Below are 19,904 nucleotides of genomic sequence, written 5' to 3'. Positions count from 1 at the left end.
ACTTTGCAGAACACTGGAGTGACTGTAAAAATCTATTTACCATACCAGCTATAACCTGTTGAGTTTGGGTTCTGTCCTAAATAATGCTGTATATGGTGCCCTTTTCCCCTTAGAATATGTAGAATTCAAGAATCAGGGAAGTAAGTGGTGATGGTTTCTCTATATATACCAAATAACTCTTCTCCTGGTAACAAGTACTGTTTCAGTCATTGCTTAGTCAAGAAAACAAACAACTCTAGATATTTTGGACAGAAAATTTAATATAGATACTTAATTTCAGTACTGTTGGAAGGACTGGAAGAGCAAAGGGGAGAAAGTGGAATATCTGGAGGTGCGGAAGAGGGTTTTAATGTATTCAGAAAAGATCTTGTATCCCAGTGCCCTCTGTACCATAGGAGCACAATCGTGATTACTATGATTGTTTTTTAAAAGTCAGCAATTCCTACAGATTGCTTGGAAATAGTTGCAAACAATAAGAGACAGGATGTGATCCTAGGAGTATTTCACGTGCAAAAAAAGAGCATTCTACAGTCCAGGGTATTCCATTCAGTTAAGCTGTAATTGTTATTCTTGCTTTACATATTTAAGCTTAGGGCCAATGTACTAGCACCCATCTGCCCCTCAAGCAAAACAAAGAAATACAACTTATTTTCAGTGCCATTAATCAGTAATTAGTTTTTTTTTTGTAAATGTATAGATTTCCAGAGAAGTTGAAGAGATATAATTGTGTTATAACTTGAACCAACATACTTTTCATACCCATGCATTTTCAACTTGTATTGAAACTCATTTTAAATAGAATTCCACGTTCAGAAATTTATTGCCAATTCTTCAATTTAGACACTTCTATGATGTAATGACTCATGGGAAAGGACCATTGTTTAGACACCTATTCCTTATGGATTTCTACACTCTGCCTCAGGTCTGTGTCGTTCCCGGGCTCTAGGGTTATTGGTTCCTACTGCCACTATCCTGTCTACCACCGACAGAGCCAACCAAGATACAGTAGGACTTTATCGAGGGAATCTTCACTAAAAAGCTAATGAATATATGAGTAAGCAGAAAGAAAAAGGCAAAAGCAGTTCAGTTCTTTGTGGTGAGCCAATCAAAAAGATTAGGTGCACAAGAAACTGCATACTTTGCAGTTTAGTTGGTGGTTGACTTCCCTTACCTCACCTGCCCTGTTCTGCTACATAACAAATCACCTCACAACTATTGGCTTGAAACATTGGCAATCACTTATATTCTCTAATGGTTCTGGGGGTTGACTGGACGCAGCTGAGCAGTTTTCATTTGGGCTCTCTTATGCAGTTGCGGTCACATGGCATCTGGTGGCATTTCAAAGTCTGGCTGATGCTGGGTGTTGACTAGAACACCAACACGTAGCATCCCCATGTACCCTTAACTTCCTCACAGGCTGAAGGCTGGTTTCTAAGAGTGTCCAAAAATGCCAGGTGAAAGTTCTTTTGCCTTTAATGACATTGCCTCAGAAATTATATAGTGTCATTTTCCACGGAGTCACAGACCGTAGATTCAGGGAAGGGAACATAGACTCCATCTGTTGATAGGAGGAGGAATGTCAATATTACATTATAAGAAGAACATGTGAGATGAGAGATCTTGTGGTGAGGCCATCTTGGAAAAATACAGTCTAACACAGTCTGCCCTCTGGCCACAACAGTTTACGTGCCTTCCCCTAGCCACATACACTCATCCCTCCCCTCAAGACCACCACGTTTTACCCCATTATGACATTAGCTTAAAATCTAGGATCTTATTTATTTATTTATTTATTTAATATGTGAAACTTATTGTCAAATTGGTTTCCATACAACACCCAGTGCTCATCCCAAAAGATGCCCTCTTCAATGCCCATCACCTACCCTCCCCGCCCTCCCGCCCCCCATCACCTCTAGGATCCTATTTAAATCAGGTCCAGGTGTGGTGAGGCAAAGCTTCTTGGGTGTGACTCCTTGGTACCACTCCTCTCTGGTTTTACTGTGGACTAAAGAGACAAGTTAGTTCCCCTCATCTCCCAACACATAATAGTCAAGGGAGGCATTGGATAACTGCTATATACCTTCTCATTCCAAACAGGGGTTGGGGGCAGGGGTGGGAAACCAGAGGCACGCAGGATTCCTGGCAATTCAAAACTCCAGCTATGCACGTGTTACCACTTCATGAGGCCTCAGTCCTGGTGCCTGCGAATTACTTACAGCTGCTCTTAACTCTCTCTCTGGGTTCTTGGCTTTAGCCTCTGAGCTTTTTTAACAGGAGAAAAGTAAGCTGCAACTGAGGAGCCTTCTCAGTCTGCTTCCTGTTCATAAAAGGTAGGCAGTACAAAACCTCTTTTCACTTTGTATTACCTCTATCCCGTTTAGCCCAAGTAGTTGCACTTCTACCACAACAGTCCTCCAAAACACTGTTTTCTGTGAATCTTACTGGGGTTCACTCCATTAGACAAAAATCACAACCACATATTCTTTAAAATAAACCCTTGCATTTAACCCGACCTTGGGTTTCCCTGTGAAGCTGCTACAGGGCAATGCCCTTAAGATTTTTTGGAAGTCCTGTTGCTCACCAGATTTTGTGAGGCACACTCTTAGGACCCTTAAAGGGCCTTTTGTGTGAAAGTTTCTCCAAGGCACCTTAGATCTTTCTGAGATCTCAGCTCAAGGTTTACAGTATGCTGTTACTGTTTTCCTGTTTAAAAACCATGTTTCCTGCCAAACCTGTTAAAGGTGAATATTGAATAATACTCCTAGAATAAATTTGGTTGTTACTTCAGGAACTTGATACACTCCAAGCTTTTGCAGTTTGTTTTCTAGACTCACCGCTAGGTGTATCCTATCACTACCACCTTCCCTTCTGTATATGCTCTCCTTTTGTGATCTCATCTACTCCCAACCCTTTCATGAACTTATTTCAGTATTACCTCTCTCCTTGGTTCAGTTGTGAGCTTTCTGCCGCTACTCTAAAACCGAACTCATCATTTAAACTGGGGCCACTTGACTGACTCTGTTCGTTTTTTTTAAGGTACAGGATTCTCTACGTGTCCATTAGGTCAAAGTTGTTCATTGTATATTCATATTAGTATATGGTTGCTGATTTTTGTCTGAACAGTTCTGTGATTTTTGTTAAAATTTCCAATTGTAGTTGTGAGCTTTTCAATTTCTTCTTGTAATGCTGTCAACATTTGCTTTCTAGATTGTGAGGTTATGGTATATCTGCCTGGCAAATGGCCTTCTTTACTGCTAATAACTTTTCCCTTCAAGTTTATTTTGTCATGTGTTAATCCTGCCAGACTTGCTTTTTCTTTTCTTTTTTGTTAGTATTTTCTCTTTATCTCCAAACATTCTGGGTCATTATTTCTTTTGTTTTCTACATGACATAATGCTAGTCTGGATTTTTTGATAGTAAGTAAAATCTGTTTACATAACTATGATTACTGGTATATTTGGACTTACTTTTACCATCCTTTTTTTCTTTTAAGCTTCAAACAGGCTTATTAATCCAGAAATACTGCCCTATATTTGTAAATGTTGAAATTTTTAAGGTTAAACAATTCTTTTAAGTTTGTTTATTTTTGAGAGAGAAAGCACGAATGGGGGAGGGGCAGAGAGAGAGGGAAAGAGAATCCCAAGCAGGCTCCACACCGTCAGAGAGGAGCCCAACGTGGGCTCTAACCCACGAACCACGAGATCACGACTGAGCAGGAGTTGGATGCTTAACTGACTCAGCCACCCCTAAGATTAAATAATTCTTATGGAAACTTTAAGAATACAGTGCAGAAGTCTAAACTAATTGAGGTCACAGACATTTACCCCCACAACGAATGAACTAAAACAACAAAAACCTTTCCTAATGCGATACAAATGGATGTTTTAAATGAAGGGAAATTTCTTGCTCATCACTGAACTAAAATCTTGGCTTGTGTTCTTATTAAACAAAAACTATGTTCCCCAAAACACAAGTTCAGCTATTGAAATTCCTTTAAGATCTTTGCTGGTGATTCCACAATGAGGGCCATCCCGAAGTGCCATATGTGGGGCTGTATGCTGTCACTTTACCTTTTGTATTTATCCTTTCCTTTGTCCTCGTTTGCCCTTTATTGGATCAACCCAGGTGTACTGTTGTTGGTTTTTTTCCAATCCTCCTTTTATCCCACTACTTAATGGAAAGTTGCACATTTATTTCTGTTTTATATTGTTATCCTTAAACTAATAAATGCATACTTGACTTATAAAGTTTAAAATATCAGGATTATTCAGATCCTGAGTAAAACAAGGATCTTAAGACTACTTATATTCTCCCTCCTCTCATCTTCCTTGTCTGTACTTTTTGACATTAGTTTCACATTGTTTTAAAACCACCCTCCCCCAAATTATTTTTATATAAAATAGTTTTTGTTTTTAGCCCTGTCATATTTATTAGGTGTTTGCATTTTCTCATTGCTTTATTCCTCCTACTCTTTGAGGATTCAGCTTTCTATTTGATGAAGCAAATGTTTGACTCATTCTTGTAGCAAAGCTCTATTAGTGGTAGTGCTCTCATTCTGACTCCAAGTGTTGCCTTGCCTTCATTCTTGATTGATCCTGAGCTGAGTGTGGATTCCAGGCTGAGAGCTGTTTTCCCTGAGCACTTCAAAGACAAAATTTCATTATCTACTATCGTCTTGGAAATGGGAAGTCAGCTGTCAGCATATTGTTTTCCTTAGTAGGTCACCTGTCTTCTTTTTCTCTGAATGCTTTCAAGATTGTCCTCTGTAACTTACCTGTTTGGCAGTTTTTATCACAATATGTCTAGGTATGGGTTTTGTTTCATTACTTTTCTTGAGATGTAGTATGCTTTCTTCAATCTGAAGACTTGCATTTTTGATTCAGAAATACTCATTCATTGTCTCATCCATCATTGCCTTTCCCCCATTCTCCTTCTTCTCTTATTTTGGAATTTCTATTCCTGCCTCTCCTCATTCTCTGAGCCGTGTCTCTTAACTCCTTTTTTGTTTTTTGTTTTTTCATCTCTTTTATCCCTCTGTGCCATATTCTGAATAATTTCCACAGATTTATTTTTTAGTCCATCAATTCTTTTTTTCCCCAATTGTAAATAATTTTATTAATCATTTAAAAATATATAGTACCTTCACGTTGCTTAAAAATAATTCAAAAGGCAAAAAAGGATATATAGTAAATGAAAATTGTTCTTTCCATCCCTTTTACCTCAGCTACCTTGTTCTCTTCAAGGACAACCAACATTAGTTACTGAAGATTCTCTTGTTTATACTACCATTTTAAAGAGAGAATACCTGGTAAGCTCTTTAAGGGCAGGAGCTCTTTTGATTTTTAATATATCCCCACTCCACACAAGGTTTAACATGTGATAATCAATAGTTGCAAAAATAATAGGAAATACCTGGCTACCTGGATCTTAATGCCATGATTCCATAGTTACTGGTGTAGAGAGTTCAATACCCAAATTTGCAAGTTTAGGAATTTTATCAGTTTACTGTGAACCTTCTCAGACTCAACCGTAATCAAATTTAGAACAAAGTAAGCTGATATATCAGTATGCTCATTTATTTACATTGAAATCAGTAACTGAACCAAAATATTTATAAACTCCTAAAGGAATGTTTACATTGCATACTAGATTATTACCAAGTTTCTTGCTGTTCCCCGCCCCCCCCCCCCCCCCCCGGTTGTTGGCCTCGAGCTAAAATAGTCTCTTTTCTACAATAGAGCTTAATCTGCCCTTCAGTAAGGTCACTCTTTCCACCCTTTCCCCCATGCAGGGAAATTCTTTTTCTTTAATCCCTTTTTCCAAGTTCTATATAGACTATTACTTTCCTTCATCAACTATGTCAGTCTGATTGTTATCTCAAAATCTGGAAGCACAACTGGACAGACAGACATCAGTGTTGTTGTTTACGTTTCTTTCATTACATTCCTGTTTCCTAAGGAGATATCTTGAGGTCTTTGATTGGAATTGGATGATCCTTAAGGTTCTTTCAGCTGTATATTTGCAAACCATATTTTAGGATGAGTATTCACCTCACGTGTTGCGTATATCTAGAAGCATTTTGTATAGTGGGTAGGAACATGGACACTGGAGCCATCTTCCTTGGGTTTCAATCCCTACTGTTTGACTTTTCAGACTGACTCCAGAGAGACTGAGATCATAACATAGATACATACATACAAACATTTATTTATTTATTGAGAAAGAGAATTTTAAGCAGGCCCCATGCACAGCGCAGAGCCCTACGTGGGGCTTGATCCCATGACTCTGGGATCACAGCCTGAACAGAAATTGAATCAGATGCTCAACCGACTGAGCCACCCAGGTGCCCCTAACCATTTTATTATTATGCTTAAATGCCAATGTATAAAATAAACTGGAGGTACAGGTTAATGACCCAGATAAAAGTATATGGATATATAGTATTTTAACCTTTCTATGAAATTAACAGAAAGCCGTAGTATTTATCAGTGTATTTTTATTGTATGTGTATATGTCTTGCATATAAGTAAACCATATAGTCTGTTCCTTTAACAGAATTATATTTTGCTTCTATAGAATTGCCTTTATGATTAAATTACAAACATAGTCATTAAAATTACCTATAAACTCTTCTTGTCCCACCACCAACTTTAGGGGGAAAAAAAAAAGATCGCCAGTATTCAGAGTAAATCAAATTTCAATTATTAATTTTGACTATTTAAAAGTTCCTATATTTAATACTTGTATCTAATTAGTATAATCACCTTGCAGAGTTCTTTATCTCTGAAGGGAAAACAGGAACATAAAATAATTTGTCTAATTTGTTTAAATCATTTAATTTTTTTCTTTTTACCAGTTTCTTAAAAATTTTTTAAAGTTTATTTATTATTATTATTTTAATGTTTGTTTTTTAGAGACAGAGTACAAACAGGGGAGGGGCAGAGAGAGAGGGAGACACAGAATCTGAAGTAGGCTCCAGGCTCTGAGCTGTCACCACAGAGTCCGATTCGGGGCTGGAACCCACAAACTGCGAGATCATGACCTGAGCTGAAGTCGAACACTTAACCGACTGAGCCAACCCAGGCGGCTTTCTTTTCACCAGTTTTAATTATATATGGTATTCTTTCTTTCTTTTCTTTTTTTTTTTTTTTAATTTTTTTTAATGTTTATTTATTATTGAGAGACAGAGCATGAGCAGGGGAGGGGCAGAGAGAGGAGGAGACAGAATCCGAAGCAGGCTCCAGGCTCTCTGCGTTGACAACACAGAGCCCGACGCGGGGCTCGAACTCACAAACCACAAGATTATGACTTGAGTCGAAGTCAGACACTTAACCACCTGAGCCACCCAGGCATCCCTAATTATATGTGGTATTCTTTTGAAATTTAGCACTGATAGATATCTCATACTTGCATAGCTGATTTCACCAAATTAACTATGGAGAACATATAATTTTAATTTTGTGTGTAATAAGTAACCCAAAAAGTGGGGGGTGGAGAGTGTGCTCTAAGACCTAAGACCTTTTTTTCCTGGTTGAGTGTTTCCTCATTGTCAGTGAGGTCAGTTTTCACCCAGTTTATGAGTAATAAAACTTAAATCATCAGCAAAATCCAGTTTGGTAGTATTGTCCACATATGTCACTATAGTAAAATGAGAAGAGGGGTGTCTGGGTGGCTCAGTCAGTTAAGCCTGCAACTTTGGCTCAGGTCGTGATCTCACAGTCCGTGAGTTCTAGCCCCCTGTTGGGTTCTGTGCTGACAGTTCAGAGCCTGGAGCCTGCTTCGGATTCTGTGTCTCCCTCTCTCTCTGCCACTCCTCTGCTCATGCTCTCTCTCTCTCTCTCAAAAATAAACATTAAAAAAAAATGAGAAGAGCAGAGCTTTGAGAGAATGATCAGCAGTTGAATCCTAGTTCCATCAATTTACTGTCACCATTAACCTCTTCGTATTTGTTTCCTAATCTAGAAAATGGAGTTTATGATAGTTCCTTTCTTAAATTGCAGAGATTAGAGACAGCATTTGTTCAGTTCCTGGCACTGGTTAGATGCTGAATAAATTACCTTATCCCCAATAATGAAGTAATAGTGGCTCATAATAATAGTTGAGCCTTGAGTCAGTTCTTACCATAGAGAATGTAAAATAAGTGTTACAAATAATGCCACAAACATTTTCACTCTGTAATTACTTTTTTTAAATCTGATTTGCTTATTTTGGTAAAACACACCATAAGTATATTTTTAAGTGTACTTAAAAATGTGTTAATGTGCTGTTAAATATATTCATAATGCACAGCCATCATCACCATCCATCTCTCTAACTTTTCATCTCTATAACTTTCATCCATCTCTGTAACTAAAACTGTATTCCCCCTCCCCCAGCCTCTAAAAGCCTCATTTACCCCTCCCCCAGCCTCTGACAGCCTCTACTCTAATTATATATACAAAAGTATTGAAAACAGGGTCTCAGAGACGTATATGCACACCCATGTTCATAGCAGCATTATTCACAGTAGAAAAAACATGGAAGCAACCCAAGTGTCCATCAACAGATGAATGGATAGGCATTATGGTGTAATACATACAATGGAATAGTATTCAGTCTTAAAAAGGAAGGATGTTCTGATTTTGCTACAACATGGATGAACCTTGAGGACATTGTGCTAAGTGAAATAAGCCATATAATTATTTTTAAATAAACTTAATAATTTTTTCACTCTCAAAACTATTTAAAATATTAATGTAAAACTTTGTCTTGCCAGCAGGGAACATAATTTATTCAGTTCTGTGGTATGTAAGTTATGATTTATAAATATCTAAGAACATGCTCTGTCTTCTTTTGAATGTCTAGAATTAGATATAAAACTTGAATATTCTAGACTTCTTTTCCCGCTCCTGAGTCTGTTGCTTTATTTTTTAACGTAATTAGAAGAGTTTTGTTTCAGTTTTCAAAATTCTAACTTAAAAATTAGTCCATTTTAGTGGATTGTTTGATTTTTAATTTCAGTCAGGTTATTCTATTAACTTCTGTCTTTTTTTTTTTTTAAGTTTATTTTTTAGAGAGAGCACAAGCGGGGGGAGGGACAGAGAGAGAGGGAGACATAGAATCCAAAGCTGTTAGCACAGAGCCTGATGCAGGGCCCAAACTCAGAAAAAGTGAGATGGTGACCTAACCCAAAGTTGGATGCTCAAGTAGCTGAGCCACCCAGGCGCCCCTTAACTTCTGTCTTTTTAAAAAATTTGAGTGGATAGTCTTTTTTTAAATTAACTAATTAAATTTTTTTTTAACATTTATTCATTTTTGAGAGAGAGAGACAGCACCCGCGGGGGAGAGGCAGAGAGAGAGGGAGACACAGAATTGGAGGCAGACTCCAGGCTCCAAGCTGTCAGCACAGAGCCTGACATGGGGCCCGAACTCAAGAAAAGTGAGATCATGACCTGAGCCAAAGTCGGACATTTAACCGACTGAGCCACCCAGGCGCGCCCCTCTTTTTTTTTTTTTTTTTTAAAGAGATGTATTGATATTGGACAAGATGGAAATGAAACTTGTGTAATTGAGATTAACATGTTGCTTACTTAATGCTAATTGCTTATAGATAAAAAGAAAATTCAAAGTGCTTCTGTGGTTAAGTGTCAGGACTTTTGTTGAGTGTTGGTTCTGGTACTAACTTCCTTTGTGGCTTTGAGAAAACCAAAACAACTGCAAAGATCAAATGTTTGAACATACATAAAACAGTTTACCAGAAGCATTTGGTAAAAGGCAAATTAAAGCGTTTCTTTGCTTACATTTAAAATTCTTTAGGTGTTTTATTTTTGATTTTATTACTATTATTTTTTAAGTAGGCTTCACGCCCAGCACAGAGCCCAGAGCAGGGCTTGAACTCAACCCTGAGATCAAGACCAGAGCTGAGATCAAGAGTCAGACACTTAACCTACTGAGCCACCAAGGCTTAGCTATTTTAAAAGAACTTTAGGGGCGCCCGGGTGGCTCAGTCGGTTGAGCATCCGACTTCGGCTCAGGTCATGATCTCGCGGTCCGTGAGTTCGAGCCCCGCGTCAGGCTCTGTGCTAACAGTTTGGAGCCTGGAGTCTGCTTCGAATTCTGTGTCTTTCTCTCTCTCTGCCCCTCCCCTGCTCATGCTCTGTCTCTCTGTCAAAAATAAATAAACATTAAAAAAAATTTTTTTTTAAACTTTATTTCATTTGATTTTATAAAATCATTTAAGGGCAAGAAGATAGTGGTGGTTACCCATTTTATTAGTGGAAAAAGCATGGGCTCCAGAGTCAAACCAATAGAGAGATGCTTACCACCACTCTGTATAATCTTGGGCAAGTTTTTACCACTCTCACCCTTGATTTCTATATCTGAAAACTGGTAATATTTACTACTTTCTCCTCATTCACAGGTGAGGAGTGGGGGTGCAGAAAAGCAGATAATTTGATCAAGGTCATGTAACTGAATTTGTGGTTGTAAAAGAATTAGAGATGATGTATGTAATATGTAAAACAGCGTCAGTCTCTAAGTGTTCAGGAAGACACTATATGTTGTTATTGATGCTGTTCTAAAAGAAACTCAAGTGCATTCAGATCAGATACGGGTTATAAATAATCTATGAGCTGAGAACTGCATCCTGTTTCCGATGTCTGTTCCCCAGTTCTGATTCCAGAATTCCAAAGTGAAATTTCCAGGTTGTAAACAACTTGAAGATAGGCAACCATGTTTTTTAATTTTCTCTTCTATTCATAGCTAGTATTATTTTAGTAAAATACCCATTTGAGAAAATAGTATGCATTGGATAAGTACTTATTGATGATTGTGAATTTCTCTTGAAAAGACAAGTGTGGACATTTTTAGAAATTAAAAATGGCCATTTTCTGAAAAAGCATTTCCTTTAAGGGCTAATTTCTTCATTCTGTTATTTTAAAAAGTTGCCACTGGAGGATAATTTTAGGACTTTCATTATAAGAGTCTTTTGTTTTCACACTGATATAAGGAAAAAAAAAAATGAGAAAGCTATAGAGAAAGCTGACCTCTGAAGAATTTCTGTGTGGGGAATTAACTAAGGCATAGAAGTCCATAAACCATTTTTCTCCATTTAGTTTTTTTTTTTTTTTTTTTCAACAAACTGTACTTCTAGTGAAAGTTGGCAGTTCTTTTAGTATCAGGCCAAATTCCATTCTCATAAACTCAGAGTTCATAGGACACAATGAAGTCTAACTTCAACCCTAAATTGAATGTATTTTAATAAAGATTGTCAATTTAGGGCTCAGTTTACCTTAAAACAGTCTTTAAGAATAGTAAACTTTAAAGGGAAAAAGAATAGTACATTTTATAATGAGTCTTGTAATGTATATCCTAGTTTAAAAGAATGGTATGTGTAGTTTTAGTCTGATAAAAGTAATATATCTGTGAATGATGCTGACATACCAATATACCTTTCTTCATTAGAATATAATTTTGTGATATTTAGAGATAATCAAATCTTTATATTTGGAGCAAATGACTTCTTCCTTAGAAACTTAAAATTCCTGTGTTTCATCACTAGAAACTTGTTTGTTTCCAAGTAGCAATTAACAAGTGGAAAGAGATTGTCAAATGCATAACAATGAGATATTTTTCTTCCTTCATTATCTTCCTGTGCTTGGTCAGGATTTTTTTTCTTTCACAAGCCCTTTAGAGTTCTGATGCATTGGTCTACCATGTGTCTTTGTCTTTTTGTTCGCTGATGTATCCAAGAGCCTGGAGCAGAGCTTGGCTCGTAGTAGATCCCAAATATTTGCTGAATGAGAGAATAAAGGGTCTCTTGTTCTGCTTTTGGGCATCTTTGGTATGCATCTTGCTTTTTTATACTTACCAAATACATTGTGGGGTTTAGCCGTTATCCACTAGATTTTGACTCATCCACTGGACTCTGAATTATAGTGTGATATCATTTATAGTCACAGCTGTGCTTTGTAATGATAAGAGGGACAGAACTTACAAACTGAGAAAACAATGTAGTCCAAAAAGTCCACACTGTAAGGACAGAAGGTAGATTAGTGTCTGCCTGGAGCTGGGATTGGAGGCGAGAACAGAAAGTGACTGCACGTGGGCAGTAGGAAACTGTTTGGGGTAAAGGAAATTCTGAAATTGGATCGTGGTGATCGTTGTACAGCTCTGTAAACTTACTAAAAATCATTGAGTTGTTAAATGAGTGAATTTATGGTATGTAAACTGTACCTCAGTAAAACTGTTGAAAAGAAAATAAAACCAAGTTGAAAGTTAAAAATTGTTTCAATTTGTTGCTAATTAGAAAACTAGGATGATGTAATTATTTTCTTTATTTCTTACTTTGGGTAGGACTTGTTGCTATAGATAAATGACTAATTTACCTAAAACCAGTTTTTCTGTGAAGTATTTCAGGACAAAGGAATGTTCATTTTATTCTCTGGTAAAGTACTTTCTTCTGTGATATTGGCTTGGAATTTTTAAGGCTTTTAATAAAAAACATCTTGTTTCATCTAATTTTCTTACCATCTTTATTGGAAATAATCCAGAACTATAAAATGAATAGATGTAATTATTCCACATTGCTGATAGTTTGTTTATATTTGGTTACAAAAGTAGGACATGTTATTTTCTTCCGTTGCCTTTCTGAAAGATTAGTTTATTTAGATTGCTTTGTTTTCGTTGTTTAAAGGAAATTATGGACTCTCCCTCACATACTATCCTTCTCTCTCCCCACCTTTTTTTTTGGTTAGGAGATTATTTGTATTTTAAAATTTGTTTATTTATTTTGAGAGAGAGAAAGAGCGAGCAAGTGCAAGTGGGGGAGGGGCAGAGAGAGAGAGAGAGAGAGAGAGAGAGAGAGAATCCCAAGCAGTCTCTGTGCTAACAGCAGACATGGGGCTTGAACTCACTAACCGTGAGATCATGACCTGAGCTGAAATCAAGAGTAGGACACTCAACCAGAGATTATTTGTATTTTAAAATTACTTGTTGGGAGAAAAGTTTTTTTCCATGAAACTAGTATTCTTGTGCAGATTTTTGTATTCTGTATGTATCTCCTCCAGAGTATAGCTAGCCCCTTTAAAAATTTGTACCCTGAAAAATGATTTATGAAAGCTTTCCCACAAGTCTAATAAAAGCCAAATCGTGTAAAGATCTGATTAAGGTTATTGAGATCAGTTAACTCTGAAGTCCGAAGGTATCAAGCGTTGGCAAGGATGTGAGGACCTCAGACATTGTAAGTAAAAGGCACTTGGATATTAAGAATTAATTGAGGTGGCTTGATTTCTCATTAGTTAGATCATTGTGCAATTACTCTGTGGCCTGAAACTATTAGATGGTAATAGTTATGTTACTATTATAATTGATAATATATATAGTGCTGGCTGTCTATCAGACACTGTTATAAAGGCTTTTTTTCTTAAGGAACTCATTTAATTCTGATAAGAATACTATGAAGTGAGGACTATTACCATCCTCATTTAACACATGAAGGCGAAGAAGTCACAACTCCCCCGAGGTCACACAGCTAGAAAATGTAGGCAGGCAGGCAAGGCCCATCATCACTATACCATAATGAAAGGACTGTTTTCCTTTTTTTTTCCAGAAGAAAAAAAAAAGGCTTCAACATGAAAGGGTCAAAAATCCTTAGGATAAAAAAATAAGAATGGATACTTTAATGCTAGATGGAGAAACATGTTCTTTCATTTCCTTCTTTATTTTTATTTTTCCCTTGTTCTCATCTGTTGTTTTTATGTTTCTGTTATTTACATACTTTTATTTTTATGTTATTTATGTTCCTTTCCATTGTTACTTTATGAATCAGTATTATTTTCAGCAATGGACATACTCTGATTACTCATGCTTTTTCATAGAATACTATGCTGATAGTTCAAATAGTATTATTTGACTTTAGTCAGAAATATTTTATTAGGATTTCTTTTATGTGCCTGATAGTTTAATCAGTTGTCCACTTGGGTTGGTTGAACATTTCTGTGGGAACTCTTCAAGCGTTACCTGCTGCTTAGAAGGTGTGGAGTTTAAATGCACCTTCCATTTCTATCTACCTTTTGAGAAATATGTATTATTGTAACTCAAAAGGTAAATTTCATGTAAGAATGCTTATGGCTGTTGATTAAATGGTGATGTAAGTATCAATATAAATAAGCAAAAAAATTTTAATAAAGTGATGTGTTGAATTAAACTGATGGTTTTATCATTTTTAGTGGATAAATAAAAACCAAAAAGTTTGTGAACATTTTAATAAGCTTATCCTACAATAAATTATCTCACAGTATGGATATATTTTGAGGAAAAGTTCAAGGTGTTCTTTTTTTAATCATTCATTCCCATTCCTTTGTTTTTATTTTATTTTTTAGGATTTTGGCCCCTAACAGTAATTTTCAAGATGTTGAGACCCTCTATAACTTCCTAGTCAAGTATGAGGTATGAGAAATATTTTGACATGTTTATCGTATTTCCACCATAAGCAAGTTTTACTATAAATAAACATGGTAGAATTCTAAAATGCAACAGAATTCTATTTAACTGACATTTGCTTTACATTCTTAAATACCACAGAAGTTTGTCAAAGACCTATTAAACTTTTTCTTTCACTCTTGAAGTAAAAACACAGAGTTCTATAATCCTACACTTTGTCCAACACAGAATTGTTTGTCATTAGGGGTGCTGTTGACATTTTGGACAGGTCATTTCATCATTGTGTGGAACATGGCGGGTATTTAGCATCTCTTCTCCTCAGCTGCTAAATCCCAATATCTGAGTCATTGTGAGTACACCTCACTCAGCTTACATACACCAGCGGCCCCTCGCGAGAAAGCATCACCTCTGTTTGAGAGCCGGTGATCAGGGAAAAGGAAAGCTATAATTTCGTTTCCTCTGTAGCAGCAGCATAGGCCCTGGTGGTGGAGCTTAGAGGTGTGACTCTGGTGTAGTTTGTCACGTAACTTGAAGGCTTTCCCCATCAGTGCTGATCCAGGAAAAGTATTCTGTAGATCTTCAGTTTGTTTGCCCATGTTCCTGAACGTTCTTTCTTTTCGTGTGTGTGTGTGTGTGTGTGTGTGTGTGTGTGTGTGTGTGTTTAATTTTTTTTTTTAATGTTCTAAGTGAAAGAATGTGACATTCAAGTCTCACATCTCTTATAGAGTTAAACTTTTTAAAATATATTCGCTTTTATTTCTGGTTTGCTCTTTATTTAACTTTTTGGATGTAACATACAAAGAACACATACTGGGATCAAACTACCTGTGTTCAAATGTTGGTTCTACCCCTTATTAACTGTGTGCTCAAAAAGAGTTATTTAGTTCTCTTTGCCTTAGTTTCTTCATCTGTAAAGTGGGAATAACATCAGTAGATAAATTATAGATATTCTTGTAAAGACTAAATAATTTAACATATATGAAGTGCCTCAAACAGTACCAGACACAGAGTAAGTGTTCAATGGTGTTACCTATTTTATAGAAAGAGTTGTGTTTTCCATCACTGATTCACAATTTTTGAAAATTTAGGCACTGTGCTATTTGAGTTATCTGAGAAAAAGAATCTCTCAGACACCAGGGTGGCTCAGTCTATTAAACATCCAACTTCGGCTCAAGTCCTGATCTCACAGTTCGTGGGTTCAAGTCCTGCATCAGGCTCTGTGCTGACAGCCCAGAGCCTGAAGCCTTCTTCAGATTCTGTGTCTCCCTTTCTCTTTACCCCTCTCCTGCTTGTGCTCTTGTCTCTCTCTGTCTCTTTCTCTCTCTCAAAAATAAATAAACATTAAAAAAAAAATTTTCTATTAATTTCCAGATTCTGGAAATTTCCAGACTCCCTGCACATGAGTAGAATATAGCCTAAATCAATAGTAAGCCTCAAAAAATATAGAATTCAGTCACTGACTGTGTGCTCCAAGTGTGTCATGACTAATCTTTGTATGATCAATGACTTTTGTATTTATAGTATTGTAAATTATATCTGAATTATGATATTTGTGAACTTAAACATATTAGTTTAAATATATTATTAGTTTAATTATTAATTATTATTAGTTTAAACATATTAGCTTGATAGTGTGAAAAAGACATTTCTTTAGAAAATGTCTGTAAATCAAACTTTTTCCTAAATAGACCTTTCCCAACAGTTTATAAACTTAGTATTTAAATGAAAGTGAAGGCTCTTCAGTAAGGGTCAACTATAATACTCAGGTGTTGTTAGAGTTGAATAATTTTTTCTTTCAGCTTGAGTTATTTTTAATGTTCAGGATATAAACAAGATATGGTTGCCTCTACTTTTAAAATAGTCTACCTTGCAGGGGGCGGGTGGCGCCCCGGTGGCTCAGTTGGTTAAGCGGCCAACTTCGGCTCAGGTCATGATCTCATGGTTCACTAGTTCGAGACCCGTGTCAGGCTCTGTGCTGACAGCTCAGAGCCTGGAGCCTTCTTCGGCTTCTGTGTCTCCCTCTCTCTCTGCTCCCCCCACCACTCTCTCTCTATCTCAAAAATAAATAAATGTTTAAAAAATTAAAATAAAAATGTCTACCTGGGGCAACTGGCTGGCTCAGTCAGTAGAGCATGAGACTCTTGATCTTGGGGTTGTAGGTTCGAGCCCCACGTTAGGTGTAGAGATTACTTGAAAAGTAAATAAATAGTGGTGCCTGGGTGGCTCAGTTAGCATCTGACTTCGGCTCAGGTTGTGATCTCCTGGCTCATGAGTTTGAGCCCTGCATGGGGCTATCTGCTGATAGCATGGAGATAGTATGGAGCCCGCTTCAGATCCTCTGTCCCCCCTGCCGCCCTGCACTTCTCCCACTTATGCTGTCTCTCTCTCAAAAATAAAAAAAAAACCTTAAAAAAAGTAAATAAAATCTTTAAAATAAAATAGTCTACTTATGTGACCCCAAATCTGCTTCAGTCCTTTAAATAGAATTATTTTAACTTCTTTAAAAACTTGTGCTTTTTTTTTAGAAAAGAAATATTGAATGTGTGCATTAGAAATCTTCTAAAATGCTAGGCTAGTTGAAGGCTGAATCTATTTTTTTTTTAAGATGTTTATTTATTCTTGATATATAGAGAGAGACAGAGTGAGATTGGGGGAGGGATAGAGAGAGAGAGAGAGAGAGAGAGGGAGAAACAGAATCTGAAGCAGGCTCCAGGCTCTGAGCTGTCAGCACAGAGCCTGATGCAGGGCTTGAACCTGTGAACTGCGAAATCATGACCTGAGCTGAAGTCCGGTGCTTAACCAACTGAGCCACCCAGGCACCCTGAAGCCTGAATCTATTGATAAGAGCCAGTAGTAGTAGAATTTAGTGTTTCATGGAGAACACATTTTTTTCTTTCCACTTGATCTACAAAATGATACTTAATTCTAATACTCAATTCCACTAACCCCAGAACCATAGATCACTTCTGGTTCTTTGAACAGATTAAGTTGTAACTACAGGACTAGTATTTTTACACATAGTTCAGTGTTAGCCTAGCATTGTGATCACCAAACTTCTGATTGTTCCTGCTGTTTTTATGCAAACGCTGGAAACTTGACATTCTCTCTCAGAATATGGGTCACTCTAATTGTGCTCTTTCTGCTCATTTGACTTCATATGCGTTTTAAGTAACTACATCTTGGTTCTTTTCAGGTGAATAAAAATGTCCAATTCACTGCCCAGGAACTTTATGATTGTGTCTCACAGACTGAGTATCGGTAAGTCCCATCTGTATTTAGATACGCTGTTGTCATCAGCTTTTACCGTACATGGCTCCACTTGATGTGTTGGCAGAGGATTCTCTTTATGTCTTTACTACACTCTGATTTTATTTTACCTTTATTAATATGAAATAGCTCATACATACAAAAGAGCTCTGTGTGTGTGTGTGTGCGTGCATATATAAAAGCAGGTATAAGGTTTAATGTGGCTCTCAAATTTTTTGGCCTCAGGACTCCTTTATATTTTACAAAATTTTGTTTTGTTTATGTAGGTCATCTCTATCTATATTTGCTGTATTATAAATTAGAATTGAGAATTTTTTAAACATTCATTTCAAAATAAGAACTAATTAATTACGTGTTAAGATAGGAGCATATAATTATGAAAATAATTTTTCCCAAACAAAAAGAGTGAGGTTCTACACTTTGCAAGTCTCTTAACATCTGGTTTAATTGAAGACAGATGGGTTCTCATAGTTGCTTTTGAATGGAGTTTGCTTTGATGATAATGTCTGTACCACTGGAAAACTGTTGCACATTCTTGCAAGAATGAGAATGCAAAAGGCAAATCATGTCTTTTTCTTATTATGAAAATAGCTTTGACCCCTTTGACCTCGCAGCCCCTTATTTTCCCCACACCATGTTTCAAAGAATAACTAGTATAAAAACTACTCACGCCTACCCTTCAGTTGACAAAACAGACCTTTACCCATCTCTGTGTATATCCTCCCTTTCATCCTCTCCTCAGAGATTTGTGTTTATAATTCTCATCTTTATGGGTGTATGTATCAGTAAATATACGTTGATCAATTTCATCTGTTTATGTACGTAATAGTATCATATATGTTCTTTTAAAAAATAATTTTGTTTATTGCATTCATGTGTAATAAAGGGGAAGGAGTAGAAAATCTGATTCTTTAATATTCAAGGTGTGTATGTGAATCCCTCCAATCCTGAGCCCCGGCAAACAAATTCATGAGGAGCAAAAACTCACTTAATGCTATTAGTGTTGCCCTCCGTCTCATACTCCCCACCCCCCGTCCCCTGCTATTATTTTTTGACTTTTGAAAATTATCCGTGTTGAGGCATGGAGCAGTAGTTGGCTTGCTAATAGTCAGTTCTATTATGGCATAACGTATTCATTCCAAATGATCACCTTTGTGCCGTGCAAAATCAAGCAAGAAAAAGGCTCTTGGGAAAAATGGGCTGAGGCACATCACTCAAAAACTTAATAAGAAAGCTATTTGAAAAAAAAAAAAAGGAACCTAATCAAAGTCGTATCAGTTTTACACCTGTTACATGGTTAAGAAATATATGAATGTGATTAAAAAAAAAAATCTGACTCTTTTCCTTGAAAAAAAGCTGAGGTTTGCATGTGCAAGTGGTCCTTGGAAGGGTTGTAGCTTGTGGGTTCATGCAGTGTGGTGGAGGGAGGGTTGTCTGAAGTTGAATGTAAAGTTGCCACACCAAATGTGAATGAGGCACTGGTACATGTTTAAAGTGTGTGCAGGTGTGTGTTTTGTGTATTTCTAAGTAGCTTGGTTTGGCTGAGTACAGTTTTCTCTGTTCATCACTGTTGGATATAAGAAAATGTGAAATTTGCATCATGCTCAAATTCTTTAATATAGCAGTGGTGTTGGAACAAATTCGTGTGTTCAAAACAAGTGCTGTAGCAAAACTGACTGTACTTTCACTGCTGTGTAATATGCCATTTCTATCACTAAACCAGTTTATTTGCTAGTTTTAACTTGCACATGTACCTGTGTTGTTACAAAACTTCATGAGCAGGTGCAATGACAGTGTTAACATCAAAGTAGTTTTTCCAAGAAAAATTATTGGGCATGTCCGTTGTAGCTGGAGGTGGGTGAAAACAATTTTTTTTTCTAACTTTAATCTTTAGCGTGTCAATCAGTTATACTCTTATGATAGAACTTCACAAATAGGCCACAGAAAGGTTTGTGTACATGACATTTGTGTCAAAAATATAATGTCTGTAAAATTCAATACTTTAAGAAAAATCATTCACCACAATCAAGTAGGATTTATTCTTAGGTTCGGAGGGTGGTTCAACATTCACAAATCAATCAACATGATACATCACACCAGTAAGAGAAAGGATAAGAACCATATGATCATTCCTTGTCAGGAATAAAACAGGGATGTCTACTTTTCTCACTTTTATGAAACATAGTACTGGAAGTCCTAGCCAAAGCAATCAGACA

The 19,904-nt window shown here is 36.7% G+C and overlaps 1 protein-coding gene across 1 annotated transcript in view; it reads left to right on the top strand.

Annotated features, from left to right (window-relative positions):
* The window catches only part of SWT1 (SWT1 RNA endoribonuclease homolog), a 102,072-nt gene that overhangs the window by 70,200 nt on the left and 11,968 nt on the right, over window positions 1-19,904 (top strand). The window contains exons 17-18 of the mRNA XM_030302409.2: window positions 14,361-14,427; window positions 17,615-17,679. Coding sequence (XP_030158269.1) covers window positions 14,361-14,427; window positions 17,615-17,679 — 132 coding nt within the window. The remainder of the gene's footprint in view (window positions 1-14,360; window positions 14,428-17,614; window positions 17,680-19,904) is intronic.

The sequence above is a fragment of the Lynx canadensis genome, chromosome F1 (assembly GCF_007474595.2).
Source record: "Lynx canadensis isolate LIC74 chromosome F1, mLynCan4.pri.v2, whole genome shotgun sequence".
NCBI classification, from domain to species: domain Eukaryota; kingdom Metazoa; phylum Chordata; class Mammalia; order Carnivora; family Felidae; genus Lynx; species Lynx canadensis.
Note: the sequence above shows the minus strand (reverse complement) of the source record. Positions and strands in the feature narration are given on the sequence as shown.